We start from the raw sequence: 23,112 nt of genomic DNA, 5'->3' as shown, positions 1-23,112 counted from the left end.
GTGAATACACAGTTCCTTCTGCAATGCAGGAAGACAGCTCTCAGCAGGAACGGAATCAGCCAGCACCTTGATCTTGGACTTCCACCCCCCCCCAGAGCTATGGGAAATGCCTGTTGGTTAAGCCTCCTAGTCTACGGTACTCTTGCAGCAGCCCGAGCCGACTAACGCATTCGGGTGCCTCGAGCATTGAAGGGACATATACCTGTCCGTATCTGAACTCCACTCCAGCTCAGACACTCAGTACACGCCTACCAGACATCTTTTTTAGAAAGGCACAAATTCAGCTCTCCACGGGGTGTAACTCACATGCTGGGACCTTGCTTGGCTCTGTCCGGGTGCTTTCCAGTTCTTGACCAGCCTCATTCACACACCAGCAGCTCCGAAGGTCAAGGTGTGCCTGAGGAGTGCTGAAGTCTGAGTAGGGCCCTGGGTATCGGCTGAGCTGGCCATTCAGGATCTGCCAAGAGACGTAGGGCTCCAGGAGGATGTTCCCTCCAGGCTGGGTCAGGTTCCCTTCCATCACGGCCAGCGGGACGTCTGGGAAAGAAGGGTATCTCTCCAGCCCTGGGAAGATGCCCTGTTGGCCGGCCTCATACAGACTCTGAATAAAGAGACGAAAGCTTCTGGAAGCTGCTTCTTTATAGCTCATGATCTTCATGAGCAGCTCGCCAGGGGTCAGCTCCCGGCCACCGTTGTTCTGAGCTGCCCATCGTTCGTACCACTCGAAGGCCTGCTCTGGGGGCCCATCGCATTGCACGGGCCTCCACTGCCCACCGGTGCCGCACTGCGGGATGTAGATGCTGGAGAAGGTGGGCAGCAGGCTGGAGTCAGAGCCCAGCGCTCGCACTGTGCGCAGAAAGGCCTGCTCGGCCTGTAACTGACAGGCGGTGGGGCCTGGGAGGAACAAGGAGGAGGCATGTCAGGTAAAGGAGTGCGGGGAGCCCACGAGGCTAAGATGCAAAGCCCTGACGGTCCAAGCCCCATCTGAAACCTTATACGGCCACAGAAATCCCATCAGCCTCAAATCTGTAAATAACATCTAGACAGAGTGCATCCCCGTCACTGAAACGGCACTGTTGAGACTGTTGTCTGCTCTGCAGAAACCTATGGGGCAGCCCCTAAAAAGCCAAATGAGTCTCCCTATTCAATCCCGGGAATGGTTAACAGTATCGACCCGCTTCTGGACAATCTTTACGTTAAGTGGCAGTTTTCGCCGCTGCAGAAGTTGGGGCTTACGCGACAATAGAATTCACTTTTTCCCTAATGCGCTGAGTCGGGGCCCCACAAATCAGGGTTTGTGGACTGAACACGCAACAGACTCACATTGCTTGGGTTCTCCAAGTACGCTTCGAGTTCCAGGAATAGGCCGACCCTCAGGGTCAACGCAGTAACACTCAGAGCCGAAGCACTGGACGGGGAGGAAATGCCCCTCGCTGGTGCAAGAAGGGACCAACAGGCTGGACCCCGCGGGCTGGCTGCCCTCGAGGGTTTGCATGCGGGCCCTCTGCTTCTCACACTCTGTGGGACACCGGGGGCGTCCGCCTCTAACCCTGGAGCCAGAAAGTTCTTTGCCCCGGGAATCCACACACCAGCACTCCCCGGCAAAGCACTGCACGTCCTCGTAGTCTCCTTCCGCCGAGCACAGCGGGACGAAAAGGCTGCCCGGCGTCTGCCCGCAGCCCTGGGAGCTGAGCACCATTTCCATCACGTCACCTAAGTCCTTCGCTATGTCTGCTGGCACGGAAATGGCGTGCTGCAAGAAGAGAGGGAATTCTGGAAGCTCCAGGAGAGACGCAAGGAATGTCAGGGCGTTCCGGTTCTCTTGTAAGTTGATCTCAAAGCCAAAGCTGCCCACCATCGGCCTGTTCCTAGCAGCTCCCTTCACAGAGGCTTCGGGGGGTTCTGCGGCAGCATTTGAATCCAGTCCCAAGGAGAAAGCCTTGGCAGCTAGGTCGGTCCCTCCGTTCTGGAAGCCCGGGAGACCAAACTGCCGGAAAAATTGACTGAAGTTAAACGTGCCTTTTGTGCCAAGGGCTCCAGACAAGTTGAACTGGCCAACATTCACCAAAAATTTGCCTCCAAAGAGGTTTTGCTGGAGTCGCTTTGGGTCCATGGTAAACTGAAGGGCAAGACGAGCCAGCTCTCGGGAGGGAAAAATCGCTCCAATGGCTTCTCTGAGGAGAGTTGCTGAGGCAGAAAACTGTTTACCCTGCCCTTCTCCCATCGGGTGGAGAATCCCAGAGTCCACAAAGAGCTCCTTCACCAAGGGCGGGCAGGATGTGGCAAATCTGGCTACTTTCTGGGAGACCCGTCTTCCCTCAGGAGCCAAGAAAAAGCCGTGCTGGCTGAAATAGCCCGAGGGCCCAAAGTGTAGTCTAGACAGGGCCTGCCTCCTCTCAGAGGCGCAGGATTGGTCTTCAGCTGCACAAGACAGAGCAAACAGGAGAAATGGTTTTAACATCAACAAGTACTCCTGAGACAACCCCCCAGATCCTTCTCCAAGTAAGATGTCCAACAGTTCAATCAAGAACACCTACGTTTTGTACCTCTGTCTTCCCTGCCTTTTTATTTATTTTTTCTTTCCCCCAAGCAGTGTCTGTGGCAGCCGTTTGGGGGAATGAAGGTTCCAGTTGACGTGACTTCCCTTCCCACCTTTCACGGGAGGGTGGCCCCCTTGTGAGGCAAGGCTCGTTGGTGCCCGCCCACCTTCGGAAAAGCTGACCAAATGCATGCCCCAAATGTACTGGGCTGAATGGTGTCCTCCCTTCCTCCTCAAACCCAATGTTCACGTCCACTGAGGACCTCAGAACATGACATCATTTGAAAGTAGGGTCTTTGCCGGTGCTGTCGGTTAAAATGAGGTCACACTGAACTGGGGCGAGCCCTAACTCCAATGATGGATGTGCTCGTAAAAAGGCCACGTGAAGATGGGGGCAGAATGCCAAAAGAATGCCAAAAAAGAACACCAAAAGCCAAAGAAAGCCAAGGTCGCTGGAAGCCCCTGGAAACTGGACAGAACAAAGATGCATCCTTCTCTAGAGCTTTCAGAGAGAGCCCAGCCCTGCTAAGACCTCAGTTATAGATGTCTGGCCTCCAGACTGGGAGGGGATAAATTTCTATCGGATGAAGCCACCGAGTTGGTGGTAATTTGTGACGGCAGCCCTCGGGAACTCATACACCGACAAATTCCTATTTGTTTTCATTTTATTTTTTTAAACATATTTTTAATGTTTACTTATTTTTGAGAGATAAGAGAGACAGAGTGGGAGTGGGAGAGGGGCAGAGAGAGAGGGAGACACAGAATCCGAAGCAGGCTCCAGGCTCTGAGCTGTCAGCACGGAGCCCGACGCGGGGCTCGAACCCACCACCGGCGAGATCATGACCCGAGTGGAAGTCGGTCGTTTAACCGACTGAGCCACCCAGGAACCCCATTTCCCATTTGTTTTTTAATGCAAAAAATTTTTTTCCAGCATTCTCTTGTTGGAATTTTTAATGGACTTTAATGCTTCATTATTTGCTCTTCGTGCGGCTGCCTAATCCCTCCTTGTGGGTAGGCTTGTCTAGGCCAACTAATTGATAGTCTCTTTGAAGATAAGAACCGTACTTTAAATGCCATGAGTATTTCCGATAATAAGAAACATCTCCTAGGTTGTAATATCTAATATTATAACATACTATAGGAAATATATTTCCCAAAATATAATACAGTAATGTCCATGCAGCAAACACACTTAGCACATTTTTCTAGCCTTCCTGATCTTTCCTTGAAATTATTAATTAAAGGGTGATCAACTCAGTCAACTCCATGCCTGGTCAGGTCATTCAGTCTGAATATTCCAGTGGACAGTAATCACATTAAGAAAAAAGGCCTTGGGGCGCCTGGGTGGTGCAGTCGGTTAAGCGTCCGACTTCAGCCAGGTCACGATCTCGCGGCCCGGGAGTTCGAGCCCCGCGTCGGGCTCTGGGCTGATGGCTCGGAGCCTGGAGCCTGTTTCCGATTCTGTGTCTCCCTCTCTCTGCCCCTCCCCCGTTCATGCTCTGTCTCTCTCTGTCCCAAAAATAAATAAACGTTGAAAAAAAAAAAATACAAAAAAAAAATACAAAAAAAAAAAAAAAAAAAAAAAAAGGCCTTAAATTCAAATTCCAAGTGTCTCTGTCACTCGGGTAGAATGAACTAGGCTCCACGTTTCTCCGTAAAACCATAAATCTCAGCAGTCCTTCTCAACCACCCACCCACCCACCGCCAACTTAATTCTTTTCCTTCGGTTCACGCGGATGCCAAAAAGGAAGTCGGCCAATTTCCCTCTGTCACCAGGCAACAGAGAAAGAACTGGAACTTGTAGTCGGAGAGAGAAAAAATACTGGCAACGTCAGAACCCGTAACACGTTCCTCAACCAGGCATGGCTTCCTTGAATGGAAGGTATTACAGGAAGGTATGGAAGAAATAAAGTTCACTGCTGTGCTTATTCTGTTTCGACATGGAGAGTGTATCCCTTCCGTTCATTTGTTATGTCGTGTTACCAGGGCAAAAAGAAAAAAATGCAAATCTCAGCTCCATGTGGCATTCGTTTCCACGGAAATAGGACTGATACGCCAGAGAGGAAAAAATAAAAATATATGATGCACGCATTTGGTAGCATTCTGGTTTTAATTTGGAAAACCATAGTTCTTTGTGTCCACCTGGAAACTGGAGGGCACCATACTCTCTAGGTTTTAAGACAACGACAACGTAATCATAAATACCCTCAGGGCAGCGCTTGAAATTTTTCTTCCTCTAGATTCTCACGCTTAGTAGACTGAATACTACCAAACGCCGAGCAGAATACTCAAAATGTGAAGCTGGAGAAATCAATGACTTAACAGGAATTATTGAATGAACACGAATGCTCATCTGTGTCAAGGCTATAAAAAGACCTGCCCTCCTCCTTCACTGAGACCTTGCGGGATCCATCCAGCTCACCCAAGTGGGAAGCCTACAAGCGCTCCTGGATTTCTCCATCCCCCTCCCCCCTAACTCCCTTCAGGGTCTCAGTGGTAAAATGGAACGGCCTCACTGGAGGGCCTTGTGACATTTCGCAAGTCCACACCCTTCTCCCCAGACCACTGCTGCTACTTAATGTTGGTCCCTGTACCAGGTTGAATCGGGTCTCCTCAAAATGCACATCCTTCCTGGAAACCTCAGAATGTGACCTTATTCGGAAATAGGGTCATTGGAGACATAATTAGTTAAGACGAGGTCATACTAGGGTAGAGCGGGCTCTTAAGTTTATATTACCGGTGTCGTCGTAGGAAGAGAGGAAGACACAGAGGCAGACACAGAGGGAAGACAGCCATGTGACGACAGAGGCAGAATTTGGGGCCACGTTGCCACAAACTAAGGAATGCCAAAGATCGTCGGCAACTATCACAAGCCAGGAAAAAGGCCAGGAAGGATTCTGCCCTGGAGCCTTCAGAGAGGGAACATGAGCCTGGTGACACTTTGACTTTGGACTTCTAGGCTCCAGAACTATTGTTCTAAGCCCCTGAATTTGTGCTCATTCGTCACAGTGGCTCCAGGAAAGTAATATAGTCCCCTTATCTCTCTTCAGGACATTGCAATGACCTTCAAGTTGGCCCCGTGGCCTGCAGTCTAACACTGATTTCAAGCTCTCCTTCAAAGTGCCCGGGTGGTCTTTCTTACACACAGAACCCACCATGGAACTCTCCAGCGTAAAACCCCTCAACGTCACCACCTGGCCTCCAGGAAGAAGTCCCCAAGCCTTTGCTTCGGTACGAAAGACCTCACTGTCTCATCCCCCCCATTTTCCCCCAGTCCTGTAGTGCAGAGCCCCACCCTGACCACACCCAGCAATTTATTTCTCTACTCTTCTTGAAGATTCGGTGCCCAGTAGCAGAGCAATGCCTATCATTTATGTCCTTATACTTCCCTGCTCTATAGATAGAGAACACCTCTCCTTACTTTCCTCCTTCAGAAAACGTCGTTATCTTAGAAGACTCTAGCCAAGCATCACCTCTTCCATGAAGCCTTCCTGAATGTCTCCTCTTCATGCACTTTCACAAGATCGAATTGACCCTACCCTGCTCTGCGCTCCTTCTCTCGTGGCACAAGTAAACAAAATTCTCTGTTTTTCCTTCACCTGTGAGGCCCCCCAATATCCCCTGGGCTCGCTGAGGAAGGAATCGACCACGTCTGACCCAGGAGGAGAAACACGTCAGAAGTTAATGGCGGTAAGTGGGTTTTCCACCGTGGTGGGCTCGAAGGGCCTCTGGGTACGCTCAGGAGGCAGCGGGACTCACGGGTTCTGGAGCGGCTGGTCTGGAGAAACAGTTAAAGTAATACGACCCGACGGGAGCAAAAGAGGAGGCCGTCGAGAGGCAACCCACCACACGATGGCCGCTCCCCTTGCCGCCGAGTTCCATGGATCTCCTTTCCTTGGGCGTCCACACACCAGCACGGCCCTGCCCGCTGGCACTGCACCGCCTCGTAGTCCCCGCTCCGGCGGCAGCTGGGAACGTAGGGGTGACCAAAGCTGGTCGCTGTGAACCGCTCCATTTCGCATTTTGTGGGGCCTAGGGCAGAGCCACGCGGGAAAAGGAGAGGACGGTGTGTGAACAGGGCTGTGGTCTTTGCAGCATGCACTCTGTGTGCTTTCACAACGTTGTAAACCCTCAGGGCGCCTGGGTGGCTCGGCCGGTTAAGCAGCCGACTCTTGATTCCGGCTCAGGTCGTGAGTTCGAGCCCCGCGCCCGGCTCTGCGCTCACAGCGCGGAGCCTGCTTGAGATTCTCTCTCCCCCTCTCTCTCTGCCCCTCCCCTGCTTGTGTGCACGCTCTCTCTCTCTCTCAAAATAAAAAAAAAAAAAAAACCCGTCCTGGTTTTAGATCCTTGCACCCACTTAGGCAAAACAGCCACAGAGACCGCAGCAACTTTAAAACCCAGCGGTTTCTTCCAAGCAGAAACACGCACGTCTGCTGTCGGCTTATTACTTACATCGGAACCGGCCAGAGATGAGGAGCTGAACCGCTAGGAACCGTCTCTGCAATATCCGGTACAGGGTGGTTTCAGTGAAGGTGGAAGCGAGGTCCAGGCCAGCAAAGATGGTGTCATAAATTTCGTCAAGCAACAGCTCCAGACCTGAGCAAAGGCAGAAGTGTTTCAAGGGATGGGTTCGTTCCAAAAGGCAAGTCCTGACTCTGCTGTTCAAACAGACCTCAGGAGGCCCAGAGCCTTCCTGGGCATCGTAGGCATCGGGTCTGATCAAGGTTTTAATAGTGTCCAAAGTCAAGGCTGCCCTGTACGGTTGTGCAGGTTGTTCACGGCACAAAGGAGCACTGCTAAGAGGAAAGCCATCCTGTCCTCCACTCTCCAGGTTGGGAGCTGCATCTGCCCAGAGCGGGGCGCCTCTTTCCAGTGTGCACAGAGGCTCCATATGGGCCAGCAGCTGTGTCCAAGGCACCGGAGATGAGCATTTGCAAACTGTGCGGCTTAGCTGGGGAGCAGCCAGACACTGCTCTTTCTGCTTGGCAGGTAATGATATTCAGGCTTTCGGGTTTGGGAGGTGCCTCTCACCCACCCCCCTCGGTTTGCCTGAGGTGCGCTTACCTGTCTCAGCCAGTTCCCGCCCTTGACTGTCAGCACAGTGACAATACCCAGACACTTCAGGGAACTTGTTCCGGAAGGCACTGAAGGTCACGAATGCATCTGGAAACCTAGGAGAGAAGGAGATGTCTGCTCCCTGCTTCATCAAATCCTCACGAGCGCCGCTCGCAGAAATAAATAAACGTGGCCTCATCTCATCTGGGGAGAAGGAATGTCTGCTTTTTTATCTCATGCCATTTGCTCTCTGTTTCTTGCAGGAAATGTGTTTCTTTTCTCAACCGGGTTTTCACCTGGCCCGAGCTCGGCTGGACAGATGAAAAACAAAGCTGTGCTCAGCTGTTACCTGCTCACTAGTCATTTCCCTCACATGTGGCATTTCACCAACTCACACCCACGCGTGTGTCTCACGGGGTCAGGCAGAAAACAGGTAATGAACGGCCCATGACCGGAGCGTAACTTTACTAGACTGTAACTCGAGGGACCAGAAGCCAAGTTGGCTTTACAAACATATGGTACATTGTGGATGATCTCATTGGGGGAGATCAAACCACTTCAGAGCCCTTTACGACTTTTCCAGAGCTTGAAAAGAAGCCAGATTCCACCCTAGGAAATTCTTAAGGACATTTCCCGCTCCATAGTTGAGAAAAACAACACAGAATCAATACGACGCCACTACAAGCGCTATGCGTGCCTCTCCATACGTGCGGGGAGAGTGTGCCCAAGCCACGTCTGACCCGGCAGGTTTCATAAGGAGCTAATTCGCTGGGTTCCCCATCCTGGAAGATGAAACTGAGGTGACATGAAACTTTATTAAAGAGTTCTTCCCGTGTGCAGTGATTAAGCAACCGGAGAGGCGCTTTTCATTGTTACGCGACATTGAGAGATTCGTTTCCGTGCCCTGGGGGGTTGGCACACCTACCTATGCCTGGAAATATATCCCCAAACAATGAGTTCGCGAAAGCGGCAGCTCTCTGCACAAACAGATCCATTGCTGTGTGATCCGTTCCAGCAAAATACTGAAAACAAGCTCAGTGTCCAACGATAGGAAAATGAAGAAGCAAATTATAGTAAATTTCCTAAATGGATGCACGCGTAACACTCCGCGAAGACGGCAGCTTGCAAAATGGCCTGTACGTACACCACAACGACCTCAACAGACATGAAGCAGCATTGGAAGGCAACAGGCAACCCAGGAATCACTCAGAGCCTGAACGGGGGGCGTAGAAGGTACTAGCTAATTTGCATGGCAATGAATAGGCAACAAGCTTACAGGAGCACTGTAAGGTTATGGATTGTTTTCTCCGTGCCATTGATCATTGTGTATCTATAAGCTAGATAAAAAGGGGTGTTGTAGTAAGTGAATTACGCATAACAGAAACTAAAACCTTCACCAGGTTCGTCGTCACGGATTAGAGGTATATAATAAAAGCAAAAAATGAATTGAAACCTGAGATAATTCATTCTCTCTCTTTTTTGACATTTCTTTATTTTTGAGAGAGAGAGAGAGATGGAGTGCGAGCAGGGGAGGGGCAGAGAGCGAGGGAGAGACATAATCCAAAGCAATGTCCACAGGCTCTGAGCTGGCAGCACAGAGCCCGACGCGGGGCTCGAACCCACCAACCGCGAGATCATGACCTGAGCCGAAGTCGGATGCTTAACCCACTGAGCCACCCAGGTGTCCCTGGGGTAATTCAATTCTAAGAGAGGTGACAGTAGTATAATAATCACTTCCATTCTTTGCACACTATCTTGTAAAAGACCACCTGCCAAATGTTTACTACATATTGACTTGTTTAACCCACTTAACACTCCTAAAAGGCAGGTGGACTTTTTTGGTACCCATTTTAGAGGTTAAGAAAGTAAAGTATGCTGGCCACCATCTTGAAATAGCGGTGGGAGACAGACTGTAAACCCAGGTCTTACGCCCCACGTGATGCCTCTGTCTGCCAGTGGTGTTCTTCATGGGTGTTGGCTGCACCTGGTTCCTGTTGCACATTCTCAGAGGCACACGACTCTCTTGTGTTCGGACACTCTCCCCTGTGTGCCCTTTCCCAATAGCTAATAGATGTGGAACATACACGTGCTGGAGAACACAGGAATGGGCCACCTGGCTGGCCCCGGGTTCCGAACCCGTAACAACAGGAGACACGGGAGGTTCCAGTCACTCTAGTCCCGCGTTCTGCCAATTCACCCCAAAGGCCCTCTTCAGCGTCATGTCCCGGGGCCGGTGCCAGCAGAAGGAATTCTGAGCCTTCTTCATCCCACTACTTTGGGGGCAGAGTCCTCCTCCCTCGGTTTCCGGCCTTAGAAGCTACCCACTTCCTGGACCTCCATGTGCTTTTTGCATGGACCTCACGGTCGCTGTCCCCGCTTCTTGCATACTGGAGATCACTGTGGCTTTAGCTGGAGGGCGTCCTCCCAGGAAACCCCCCTGCACCATCGCCTGTAACCCCTCCTTGCCAATTCTGCGTGCACTGAAGAGAGTTCAGAGCTCCGGCCTTGGCCTAGCCACATGTGGTCACTGCCGTTAACCACTACGAATGAAAACAATAACGGGGGGAACGTACTGGACGACCCAACACTGCACCAAGCACCCTCTTCACTCCTTCTCAGTCCTCACGACAACACTTACAAAGCTGCACTTTGCAAACGAGAACGCTGGCCCTCGGAGTGGTGAACAGACTGGTTTAAGATCACCCAGCCCAGACCCGGGGGTGGGCGTCCGCAGCTGGCGGGAAGGGGGGCTGCCTCTGAAACGGAGCCTGGTCCTCAGGGGACCCCGCCCCGCACCCAATGGGAAGTTCAAGCTCTGAATCTTCCTCGATCTCCTTAGTTCCCAAAGTCCGATTTGATACAATCTAATTTTCGTGGCTGATCTCTGAAACGGCACCGCCACCGTGAATTTTGGACTCTTCCCCCAGGGTAGCAGGTGACAGCGTAGAGGGCGGCTTCGTAGCTGCTTCCGCTGTCGTCACTGGTGCTTTCTGGGCGGCCAGGACGGGAGGGCCTTGGCCGTGCTTCCCACCTCCTGCTCATTGGATTCCCAACCCTTCTCTGCCACCCCAGCAGAAGTCCAGCCACGAACACTGAACCCGAGGTCCACGGGAAAGGGAGAAAGGTCCCATCCTCACACGTGGGCCAGCTAGGTTTGGAACCTGCTGTACGGCCAAAGAAGGCTCCAGAGGATGTGAGCCTTGAGTGGGATTGCAAAGTTAAGAACGATGAATTGCCAAGGAGAGAATGGAGAACACATCTGCAAGGATCTTTAGCCCGTCTCCAACTTCAAAGTGGGGGCAGAGGATGACAGTGTGGGCAGAAGGATTAGCTGAGAGGCTGGTAGTCACTGGGGCAGCGGGGGGCCACAGATCTGGAGGAGAATGTCGGAACCCAAGCATCTCTGTCATGGACACACCGTTCCTGAACATGCCCTGCCCACTCCCCTTCTGGGCACGGGGCTAAGGAAACTGACTGTCCTGTCTGTCTCTGTCCGGTCAAGTCACGGAGGACCCTACGGCACACGGCATCACCCCCTTTTATGAGGATCCGAAAAAGCTTTGCCCATCTCGAATAGAAGAACAGATTGTGTTCTTCTGAAAAAGAGGTTTCCTTTTATCTGGCAGAAACCAAATAACTTAGACTGTTTTCTCTTGCTCTGGTTCTAAGGCCCCCAGACATAAGTAAGCAGCCGCTCATACCTGTGATAAGAATACTTTATAGAATGAACCGTACGTGCAACCTTTGCCTTGGCTCCTTCGTACCTTCTACCCTGATTTTGCCTTCCCTACGATTTCCTCTCTCTTCCTTTTCTCTCCTGTTCTGGGCGTGTCAGAAGAAAAGAGGAAGCGAAAATCAACACAGAGCTTGAAAACCAAAAAGGACATATTTCACCTAGTGAAAAAGGATGTGCCCTTTTTGTTGAATAAAAAGGAACAGCTCAGAATGATCGTAAGAAAGTGTTCAAGGGAGAAAATTGTAGCGCGGGGCGGGGGGGGGGGGGGGACAGGATGGTAGGCCTGGTGCCCTCACATGGTGGCCAGCCCAGAGTTGGAGAAATCACGGTTACGGTTCAGTGGAACACGAAACGTCAGGCCCCAGCAGGCGTCTGGCCCCCCGTGCCCTGGGCTCAGGTAGCTGACACCATGGCTCAGTCAGATTCTCCATGCCACCCCCAGAAGGGCCCTCCAGAAACCTAGCCATCCCTAGCCATCCCTTAACAAATTAGCAATTAGTTTGGCTTTCTCCTGTGCCCGAAGAGTGCCCCTTGAAGTAGGAGCTCTGACCCAGCACGGATGTCTCCGATGGTCAGTCTACAAGGACTTCTCCACATATTCCGGTAACAGTGACCCTTGGCGACGCATTAAGATGTATCTGATCCTTCTCCCTGGGTTATCTGACTAGTGGGGGTTACATCCTTGGTAAGACTGGTTGCTAAGAAAATTTGAGTTTGCTTAGTCACTAAAGACGGGGCCTAAGAACAAAAACAAATTAACTGAATTTTAGCTCAGACCACTAAGGCCTTGGCAATGGCATCGGCTTTTAAGACCTTTACGTACAAAGCGTTTCCCTAGTTAGTGGTTGGCCGAGGGCAATATGAAAGGCAGGGAAGAGTCGGGAGACCTACCAAAGCTTACTCACCACCACACATGGTTTTTCTAAGGCACCAGGCGAATAGGTGTAGTGAGCCGTGGCCTTCCGGAGGCAAAGGACCTCCTCAAATGCACAGACACTGCAGCCACGTTCAAGTACAGGTCGTCACCCAGCACGTCTAAGAACCCACAGCAGGTTGGCAGATGAGCCCCCCCCCCCCCCCAGGCTTCCAGCCTCCCCTCCAGGTCCCATGCCAGTAAGCCAACCACTTCGTGTCACGTCTCCGCTGGAATTTCCCGAAGAAACCCTCTCAGATTCAATATTCCACGATCCCACTTGTGACTTTCCTTTTCCAAACTCATCCTGCACCATCCGTCTAGAAGCCAGACTTTGGTTTGATTCTTCCTCCCTCTCACCCTCCACCTTCAATGAGTGCTGTGGATTCTATCCTGTGTAGGCTTCTCCCGCTGCCCTGTCTCCCCCACAGTCACCCCCCCATCACGTGTTCTAATCCACGCCTACGTCGTCTCTCACCTGGACCAGTGCAGGAGCCTCCGGGCTCACAGAGCTCCCCCCACCAGCACCCACTTTGCTCTTCCCCAGCCAGTCCATTCTATGCTAAACTCAAGACATACCCAATCTCCGTCCCCAGGCTCAAAATTCTTGATGCAATGTTGGGGACATACTAATACTAGAAAAATTACTCCTTGCTTATCTGAAATTCAAATAGAACTGGCCGTCCTTTATTTTATCAGCAGCCTTAGGTACTAAGTCTAGACTCTCTACACGGCCTCTGTGGCTCCTACCATCATGCGCCGTAGAGCGGCTGGGCCTGGCCATGCCCAGGTCAGCTTACCGAGAAATCCCTGAAATTGGCTGGGCTTCCAGTAACCGACCACCCAACCCTTCCCATGACCTTCCTAAGTCGGAATTCCCCCAGAGACATGCTTGCTTACATAAAGGAAAGGATCCCATTTCAGGAGTAAGGTTTTTTTTGTTTGTCTGTCTGAAACAATGGATGCTTAGTCTTGAATTTTTGCATTTAACTCGACTGCCCTCTTGTGGAAGGAGCTATGAACCGTGCCTCAAGCTGGCACACAGGCTGATTATAAGCACAGACTGCGGGCCTACTGTGCCGGGAAAGAGAGTTGAATCAAGGTTGCGTGGGAGAGTGAACAGAGCCAAACAGCTCTAGAACCCACTAATTATGCTTCCCAGGGGGAGCTCCTTAGCCTCTGTGTTTCAGATTCCTCATCCGTATGCTAGAGACCGTAACCGTCCAATTATTTTTTGTAAATATTAAAGTAGGCAGAAGATTGTCCAATTGCCTGTATACAGTGAGCACTCAGCTGAACTTGAACTGAGCACACACTGGTTTGCCTCCGTGAGTATCAGTAAATCAGGCTGTTTGGAAATTCTTTTGTGCACACGGGAAGACCATTCTCTAAGCCTGGGAGGAAACACACCCTAACCCACGTTTGCTAAAGCTGGGTGCTACATGAGTAATCATGATCACTGCATTATAATTCACAATTGTCTCAGTGGTTTCAAAGACGAGGCCCCATCAGATCCTCACCATGACCTAGGGAGCAGGTGCAGTCTCCTTATTTCAGGTGGGGACACTGAGGCACAGAGATGCAGAGAGAGTAAATGATCAGGTCACTTTGCCAAGCAGTGGCAGAGTTAGAATGGGGGTCACAAAGGCAAATGCTACGGGCCCAGGCAGGTGATGCAGACGAAAGCAGGGAACAGGACACCTGGAGGGACCCAGAGCACTGGACCGTGTGTAATCAGTCCAAAAAGAACAGTTCAAGGCCAGCTTCTTGGTGCCATGGGAGGATTCAGGAATTCAGATTTTATGTATTAGGTGAAACATACAAAATTGCTGACGTTCAACTATTTTTACCTCCACAAGCAGAAATTTCATAGAGTTAACTTGAAATTTTCCAGTTTTTAAAGTAATATGCAGTTCAAATAAGACTTCTCTATGGACAGTCCCTGTGCACAGGCCCCTAGCCTGTGACCCCTCCCAGCACAGCCCCTGGGGATCCTCTCTCTTGCAGAAGGAAAGAAACGGGCTGTTTTGGAAGCCAGCCACATCGAGGCTCAGGTTCTCTCAGAGAATTCCCATCAGTTTTCACAGCCTAATATGCTTACTGCTTTTATTTAGGACGTTTCAATCATGTCTGCAGGTCTGTGCCGTCCTCGTACAGTGATAAAGCAGCCATCTTGAACAACGAGAAACTATCCGATTATTTGGGCCAAGATCTATCCTGTATCTCCCTTTTTACGTTTGTTTTTTAAATCCTTAAACTTATCTATAGGTCAGGGCGCCTGGGTGGCTCCCTCGGTTAAGCGTCCAACTTCGGCTCAGGTCATGATCTCCCGGTTCGAGCCCCGTAGCGGGCTCGGTGCTGACAACTCGGAGCCTGGATCCTGCTTCAGATTCTGTGTCTCCCTCTCTCTCTGCCCCTCCCCCACTCACACTCGGTCTCTTTTTCTCTCTCTCTCTCAAAAATAAACGTGAAAAAAATTTAAACTTATTTAACAGGTGCCTATATGCACACCATTTACAAAACCGTATAAATACGGTCATACCCATGCTTGCCACAGTGACATCTTTCTTTTTTTCCTTTTCTGCCAATTCCCTTCTCCCTCCTCCTGCTTCTCCGCAGCAACCTGACCCAGCCGATGGCCGTGGTAACCACCCAGCGAGTGTGGATTCATACTGTCCTCTGTGCTCAGCCAGTCCTGGACAGACACTAGGGCTGTTGGGTCATCGTAAAGGCACATAAAAGGATGTTTGCTTACTTGTTTTCTAAAAGAAAAATCACACAAGCGCCTAGTACCTTCTACCAAATTATCATAATACGTGCGGCAGCATCCCGTCCAAATCAACTGGTATAGTTCCGGTGCGTCCTGTGTAACGGCTGCACACATGTTTCTGGGGGGTGCACATCTATGCAGCTCTCCACCCTGGGTTTCTCAGTCACTTTGTCCCCAGTTTTCCGCTACAGTGAAAAACAAGGCAGAAGACATCCCAGTACATATGTCTTCACCCTGGGGTCTTTTTATTTCCCTGGGCTGCCTGGGCGGGAGCGTCCACGTATTTTCAATTTGAACGGCTGTTGCCCGCTTTTGCCTCGTTAAAAATACTGTCGTCTTTCAGAGGTCCAGCAGTGGTTCCCACCAGCCTGCGCATGTGACAGCCCGCGCGCGCATGAGCTTTGGCAGGGGACAGGAAGAGATGGCCCCGGGGTGGGCCTCCCCCCCAGAGGCCGGCTCCCCTTACCTGTTGTAGCTATGAACCAGGTCGAAAATCATCATGTCTGTGGTGTTGACAAACTTGCATTGGACCGGCAGGAAGTGCCCATCCGGAGAGCACTGAGGGGGTGACCTGTCTCCCACCCCGTGGAGGAGACGGCGGTTTCTTATCTCGCAGCTCTTGGGACCTACACATTTCAGAGGAAAAATTTTAAATTCTTAGGTATGAGGGGCGCCTGGGTGGCTCAGTCGGTTAAGTGTCCAATTTCGACTCAGGTCATGATCTCACGGCTCCCAGGTTCGAGCCCTACATTGGGCTCTGTGCTGACAGCTCAGAGCCCGGAGCCTGCTAGTCTCCCTCTCTCTTTGCCCCTCCCCCTCTCATGCTACCCTGTCCTTGTCTTTCCCAAAAATAGATATTAAAAAATAAATAAATAGGGGCGTCCGGGTGACTCAGTCGGTTGGGCGTCTGACTTCGGCTCAGGTCATGATCTCGCGTTCATGGGTTCAAGCCCCACGTCGGGCTCTGTGCTGACAGCTCAGAGTCTGGAGCCTGCTTCGGATTCGGTGTCTCCCTCTCTCTGCCCCTCCCCTGCTCACACTCTGTGTGTGTGTCTCTCTCTCTCTCACTCAAAAATAAAATAAAAACATTTTTAATAAATAAATAAATAAATAAATAAATAAATAAATGCATTCTTAGGGACAAGGAGGCACATTCACTTCTGCAGTCCGGACGCGCACATTCACACCACACGCGTGACATCGATCCACCACGTGGAAATATGAGCAGGGTACAGCCTTCCTAAGATGCTCCCATCTTCTGTACTGAGGCCCAGGTCCTCTGCCTTTTGGCCGGGAGAGCCGGCAAAGTCACGGTTACGTGCGGAAAGCTGGACGCCCTGGGCACGTGTGCAACGCTGGGGCCCCTGGCACTTACATCGCGTGGGCCTCCCCGGCTGGCGGGTCCCGTACACCTCCATCCCTTCCGCATCCACGCACCAGCACTGTCCCCGCCACGGGTCACACTGCACGGGCGCGTACTCCCCCGAATCCTGACACTGAGGGAGGTAGGATGTGGCCGTGCTGTTAACATAGCCTCTCAGCAGGATCTGCTGCCTCTGCAGCTGGCAGAAAGACAGACCTGAGGGTGCACAGAGCAGGGTCAGAGCTTCGGGCTCCCTCCCTGGACACGGGGATGCATCCGTCCCACCCACAACAACCCAGGGATCCTCCGAGAAGGCAGCCGGCTCAGGCCCAGCGCCCCGACTGTCCAGCTTTATCCCAGGATTTCTCCCAGCAGCCTGTGGGCCAAGTGAGGGGGTGGGGGAGGCTCCACGGTGCCCTGTCAGTCAACCAGACACCCCACAGCCCGGGCGCTGCAGAGGGGAGGGGCGAATGCACTGTGGGCTGGCTGCTGGCATCCCACGGCCCTGCCCACTCCTTCGCTGTGTGGGCCTGGGAGTCCCTGCAGCACCCCCGGCCTCCCTTCTCGCCTCCAGGGTTGAGACACAACTGCCTCCCTCGGTGTCCGCGTGCATGTGGATTAGTGACCTTGACTATCACCACCCCCGCTGAATCCCTACAGTGTGCCCAGTGTTTTACACATTCTTTAAATCCGGTGAGGTGGAGCCTACGTTCCTGTCACAGATGAGGAACCCCAGCTCAGCGAGGGTAGGGGACCCGGCCAGGGTCATTCCGCCCGACAGCACTGGGGAGCCAGCCTGCCCCCCCCCCCGCCCAACCCCCAAGCCCGCAAGGCTGGCAGCAAACAACCAGCACCCAAAACGGAGCTTTCCTCCTTAAAGGACACCTTTGGTTCCGGGCTCAATCACACATTTTAAGGTGACCAGCTTGAAGTGAACTTTGTTTCAGGCTTAGCCGTGACATGCTTCATGGGGGCGGGGGCGGGGAGGGCTGTGCGTCTTCCACTATTCGCGATAATGATTATTTTAACAGTGAAGAGTTCTCCGAAGTCTCAAGTTTGAGACGCACCTGATGTGAGAAACACCAGGTGTATACGGCTTAATCCCGCTTCCAGGGGCCCCCAGTGTCCCCTGAGCTCAGTAGCTGACCGACTGTCCCACTGGATTCTCACTGCAGCCCTGCAGGAAGTAGGGCCTCGGGTGCGGGACCCCCAGCCTAACTGGAAGAGGAACATCCAGCAGCCAGAGGGAGACCCCCGTTCCCTCGGACGGCCCCTCACGCACTTACAGGCCACCGGCCGCCCGGGCTGCCTGCTTCCAGGCACCTCCTTGCCCTCGGCGCCCACGCACCAGCAGGAGCCGCCGTCACCCTCGCACTGGACCGTCCTGCGGGTGGGAGAGAGACACCACACGCAGACAGAGTTACTGGGCCCCAAAGCCACAACCCGGCTTCCCTTCCTTCTCCCTTTCCCTTCTGTCAAGTTTTAATTCAATTAAATTAGGGAGAAACTGGGGCACCTGGCCTAGCTCAATCGGTCAAGGGTCCCGCTTCGGCTCCGGTCACGATGTTACGGCGACATAAACAGGGCTGGCAAAGGTGAGCCTTCCCGCACCTCCTGTGCCCCTCCACCCTTCCCAGAGGCCCAAGCAGGGAGCGGAGCACAGCGTCTCTGTGCTCTTGCGAGGGGGGAAGAGTGCTGAGAACGCACAGGAAATGAAGGGAGGTGGGGATGCTTCCTGGGGGGGGGTTCCCAGAGCACAGTCCACAGACTCCCCGAGTCAGGTGTGGCCAGAACAGCAGGGAAAGTGAACATCCAAGCCCGCATGAAGGATCCCCGTGCATTCTGCTCCACCCAGGTCCCACATCCTCAGCGGGGCCTTCCCTTCCCATCCACTACCCCTGCCCCTACCTGTCACTAGCCCCTGCCCCTGCAGGGTCCCCCCCCTCCCCCCGCAGATTACCTCTCCACTCTACAGGGACAGGGTCCTGGATGCGAGTTCACGTTAGGGCAGCCCAAATCCCCTTCCAGAGAGGAGCTCTGGCTCCAGCTCTGACTTCTCAAGAGCACATGCGGGGAAGAGGCGCCAAAGCAGAAATCACTCCGCCCCCCCCCCCCCCACCTTTCATTACAGCAAATGGGCTGGGGCACCTGGGTGGCTCAGCCGGTTGAGCATCCGACTTCAGCTCAGGTCATGATCTCTGAGCTTGTGGGTTCGAGCCCCGCATCAGGCTCTGTGCGGACGGCTCAGAGCCTGGAGCCTGCTTCAGATTCGGCGTCTCCCTCTCTCTCTGCCCCTACCTCCCCTCTCTCTCAAAAATAAATAAACATTTAAAGACATTTAAAAAAAAAAAAAGGAAATGGGCTGAAAGTTTGGGCGGGAAAAGAAGAGAAGTTCTTGGCCCTGGCTGGGATGGAACAGGGACCGGGGCGCTCTGGGTCATATTATCCAGTCCATTAGCCTGGGGGAACCGAACCTAGAGGCGGGCCCCACCCACCTGACAGTGGCCACCTGTCACGTTTCTGGGGGGGAGGGGGGCTGGTGAGGGCTCAGTGCGGGGCCTTAAGGTCTCTTGGGGGCCCCAGGAGTACACAGGGCTGGGCCAGCCTTACTGGTAGCTGCCGTCTTCTGCGCACTGAGGAACATAGTCTGCTCGCTCCAGAAACGCCCTCTCCCTCTGCAGCTCGCAGGGACGTAGAGGCTGGGCGTCCACCTGGTATTCTGGGAAAAGGGAAGCAGCTCATCAAGGAGGGGTGTGGATGGGATTCCAGTAGCAAAGATGGGGGGGGGGGGTCCCTGCAGCACAGGTGCTCTCCTGGCGTCATCAGCACCAATTACGTTCTGACTCGCAATGTTGTTTCCAAGTTCGCGATTCACACGTTTCCAAGTAGGACTTTAGCTCATTTAACCCTCAACCTCTACACGTTTCCAAGTAGGACTTTAGCTCATTTAACCCTCAACCTCTCCTGGGAGGTGATACCTGCATCTTCCCCACGTGGCACTAACACTGTGAAAGCCACCTGCTCGAGGTCGCACAGCTGCAAAGAGAAGGGTTCAAAGTCAACCCTCAGACACCGCGTTCCCCCGAACCACGGCGTCCGAGCGCCAGAAAGATGGTGTTCTTGAATTTATCAAGCGGTTCCCTGTGGGCAGAGCCTCTCCCGGCCCAGGTCAGGAATGCAAATTAATCAGCAACCCCTGCGGGTCAGGCGTCGTATTCTCCTTTGAGAACGCATGTGACATGCAGGCACGCACTCGGAGATCACGACCGCGTCGGGGGGGTGAGTGTCCCTGTCTTTCTTTTGCAAAGAGAAAAGGGAAGCTGACACTTATCCAAAGTCCCACAGCAAGTGGCCACCCTTTGCTCACTATTTCACCGCCTCTATTTCACTGCACAGGTGGAGGTGGTTTTTGGTTTGCCGTGGTTTTTCTTCACTACCTGCCGATGACTTCTCAAACGCCTCGTGTGGATGATCTCGGCCCGAGACCGCCAAGGGAATAAAACCAGGTATCAACGCCCAAACTCACTAACAGGATCGGGTGGGCTGAGCTCAAACTGAATTGGGAAGATCTGATTTCCCACCTCCTCTCCCACCAGTCGCTGGCTCCGTGCCCTCAAGGTAATTTAGTCCGACTCTCAAAACCACTGTCTCTTCATCGGAAAACCGTCCGCAGGACACGGTGGGGACTAAACGAGATCACAAATGTTCCCAGGCGCAGGGGCAGAGCCTGGCTGGCGTCGGGGCTGTGACCCCAGAGCCCCTCCAGACCCTCTGCTCCGTGGCCTGGAACCCGCAACTCACCAAAGATGTTGGCCGACACCAAGCAGGCTGAGCCCAGCAGACTGAGGACCCACGGGGCCAGGACCATTTCTGTGGGCCCGTCCGGGGACGAAGGCGAACAAGCCACTGCCCGCCCTAGGCTCTGGCCAGGGAGCCTTTATAGAGCCCCTCTGGCACCGCCACCCCCACCCCCACGGGCACTCAGGGAAGCTGTGTTTTCTCTGCCCGTCACAAGGGGTTCCTCCACCTGCGTCTGCTCCCTCCGAGGACACTCGTGTGGCCAGTGGGGGACGGGAATCTCGTTGAGGCTCTGTGAAGCAGAACCTAGTGGGGTGACTTTGAAATTCATCTTTGCAGGTGAAGAAAGTTCTATGGTTCTGTGGGCCACAGGCTCAGGCCTCCCGGGAGCAAAGCATTTCCTCTATCTCTCCCTTCTTTCCTCTCCTTCTTCCTTCCTCTCTCCCTCCTTTCTTCTTCGCTCCCTCCCTCCCTTTCCTCCCTTCCTCCCTTCCTTCCTCCCTCCCTTTCCTCCCTTCCTCCCTCCCTCTCTTCTTCCTTTCTTTCTTTCCTTCCTCCCTCCCTCCCTCCCTTTCCTCCCTTCCTTCCTCCCTCTCTTTCCTTTCCTCCCTCCCTTCCTTCTTCCCTCCATTTCCTCCCTCCTTTCCTTCCTCCCTTTCTCCTGCCCTCCCCACCTTTCCTCCCTTCCTTCCTTTCTCCCTCCCTCCCTCCCTTTCCTCCCTCCCTCCCTTCCTTCCTCCCTCCCTTTCCTCCCTCCCTTTCCTCCCTTCCTTCCTCCCTCTCTTTCCTTTCCTCCCTCCCTCCCTTTCCTCCTTTCCTTCCTCCCTCTCTTTCCTTTCCTCCCTCCCTTCCTTCCTCCCTCCCTTTCCTCCTTCCTTTCCTTCCTTCCTTCCTCCCTCCCTTTCCTTCCTTCCTTCCTTCCTTCCTTCCTTCCTTCCTCCCTCCCTCCCTCCCTCCCTTTCCTTCCTTCCTCCCTTCCTCCCTCCCTCCCTTTCCCCCCTGCCTTCCTTCCACCAATATAATTTAGAGCCCCACAGCAACAGACACTATTCCAGGCAATGAGACTGGCAGAGAACAAGCAAAACGATTAGTATAGAAGGTAAGAACGTTAGGAAGGGAAGCCAAGCACACAGACACGGGTTCCTATTCATCCGTGGTCTCCCTTCCCCGCTGTCCGAGGACCTCAGAATCTCCAACCTAAAGGGAGCAGGCACTGTGTCTCCCACAGAGAGACTGTAAAGCAGTGTATTTTCTCTTAGCAAAGCCAGCCTCCTTCCCTTCCTCCTTTCCCTGAGCGACCATGGAAACCTCACATCATCCTCTCGAGCCCCTGCCTCCTCCTCTAGAAAAAAGAAATACAAGGAGAATAATAATGTGTACCTACTCCATAGGGTTGCTGTAAGGCGACGAGTATGTGCACAAGAGAAGCTAGCAATTAAGATCACTGATTTTCTCATCTTGCAAATGACGTGGCGCCAGAGGGTGACGGGCGCCCAGGAGACCCTGCAGGGGCAGGGGCTGGTGACAGGTAGGGGCAGGGGTAGCGGATGGGAAGGGAAGGCCCTGCCGAGGATGTGGGACCTGGGTGGAGAGGGAGGGCCAGCGAGAGCCTGGAGGGATGGCATCCCGGGGTGGGGGAAGGCCAGGAGGCCAGGCTGGGAGGTAGAGGAGGCTCCCCACCCAGGAGGGAAATGAAGGGTCCTAGCCGCAGAAGTGGATCGTGCTACCCAACAGAGGTGCTATGAATCTTACAAGAGCTCACATATGCCAAGTGCTTAACACAGCCCCTGCGTGTAACTGCCCAGGGTTGGTCACCAGCATCATTATTATGTTCCTGATACAAAGCACAGAAAGTAAAACTCTACACTTATTTTAGGTGGTGGGGGCGGGGGGGAGGGGACCAAAAGTGGGTAAGAAATCCTGCTCTGCACAGCCCCAGTCTCAGCACCAGCCCCGGCCTCAGCCCCAGCCCAGCCCAAATGGGTGGCTAAGCTTCAGGTCCACTCGGCCCGGATGCTCCACAGGCATTTCAAATTCAACACACCCCACAACAACAAGCTGCTCAACGATTCCTCCAGCGCTGCACCTCACTGTGCTCTTTCCATCTCTCTAAGGACAACCCTGAGTGTTACCCTAACCTCTCCGCTCACATGGCAGCCAGCGGCCTCCACATCCTCCCAGCAAACCCTCAGTCCCCCTGCCTTGGGCCTGACCCTTCCTCACAGCACCTTGGGGTAGGGCTCTGGACTCGCAGGGCCTCCCACCCTGGCCCCTCACCAGGCTGCTTCTCCAGCTGCGGGGGGGGGGGGGGGGGGGGGGGGGGGGGGCGGGGAGGGGGAGGGACAGTCACTATTGCGCAGGTGTCCCGGAGGTCAAGACCACGGGCCGCTCCTGAAAACCGTCTAGCCGTGGGAGGGTTGGGGAGGCTAACCGATAATGAGACTCAGATTTGAGGCAAAGATGATCTGAGCGGGTAGGTGTGTTGGCATTTACGGGAGAAGGAGGCAGGAGCGGAAGAATCCCCCCTCCCCCACCAGGCCCCCCGTCCTACACCCCTCACTGTGGGGAGCCAGCAACACCTCTTGGCGACACAGCGGCGCCTCCCCATCTGCAGGGATCCCTCCCCTGACCTCCGGGGGGTGGCCCGACCTGCAGAGGTCCCCCAACTCTGGAAGGAGGACGGTCTCTTCCGGAAGCGCGGCGGACCTGCCCGCCAGAACTGAACCCCGGGAGTGAAGGGCGGGTGAGGGGCCACCGCGAGGCATGACCTGCTCCGAGCCCCGGAGCCCAGCGCCTGCTGAGTCACTGCCCCTGGCGCGGCCGCCGTCCCGCTCGGCTGGCTCTGGAGCCCTGCCATGCGGGGGGCCGCAGGGGTGCGCACGGGGAGCGCAGGAGAGGTGCTCGGCTCCAGCGGGCAGCAGAGCGTGGAGCTGGGGCC

The 23,112-nt window shown here is 53.7% G+C and overlaps 1 protein-coding gene across 4 annotated transcripts in view; it reads right to left on the bottom strand.

The window, feature by feature from the left end:
* The window catches only part of TG (thyroglobulin), a 259,920-nt gene that overhangs the window by 236,240 nt on the left and 568 nt on the right, over window positions 1-23,112 (bottom strand). For 3 of the 4 annotated variants that reach the window (XM_045049597.1, XM_045049596.1, XM_045049595.1), the window contains exons 2-10: window positions 18,987-19,095; window positions 17,663-17,760; window positions 16,389-16,592; window positions 15,480-15,639; window positions 7,604-7,710; window positions 6,992-7,135; window positions 6,386-6,571; window positions 1,324-2,421; window positions 307-894 (exon numbers count right to left, since the gene is read on the bottom strand). In XM_045049597.1, the coding sequence (XP_044905532.1) occupies window positions 307-894; window positions 1,324-2,421; window positions 6,386-6,571; window positions 6,992-7,135; window positions 7,604-7,710; window positions 15,480-15,639; window positions 16,389-16,592; window positions 17,663-17,760; window positions 18,987-19,095 (2,694 nt within the window). Of the gene's footprint in view, window positions 1-306; window positions 895-1,323; window positions 2,422-6,385; window positions 6,572-6,991; window positions 7,136-7,603; window positions 7,711-15,479; window positions 15,640-16,388; window positions 16,593-17,662; window positions 17,761-18,986; window positions 19,096-20,177; window positions 20,612-23,112 lie in introns of those variants that run through there. The other variant, XM_004000124.5, reaches the window with a different exon arrangement.

This window comes from Felis catus, chromosome F2 (assembly GCF_018350175.1).
Source record: "Felis catus isolate Fca126 chromosome F2, F.catus_Fca126_mat1.0, whole genome shotgun sequence".
NCBI classification, from domain to species: domain Eukaryota; kingdom Metazoa; phylum Chordata; class Mammalia; order Carnivora; family Felidae; genus Felis; species Felis catus.
The sequence above is the reverse complement of the archived record's forward strand: the minus strand, read 5'-3'. Positions and strand labels throughout refer to the sequence as shown.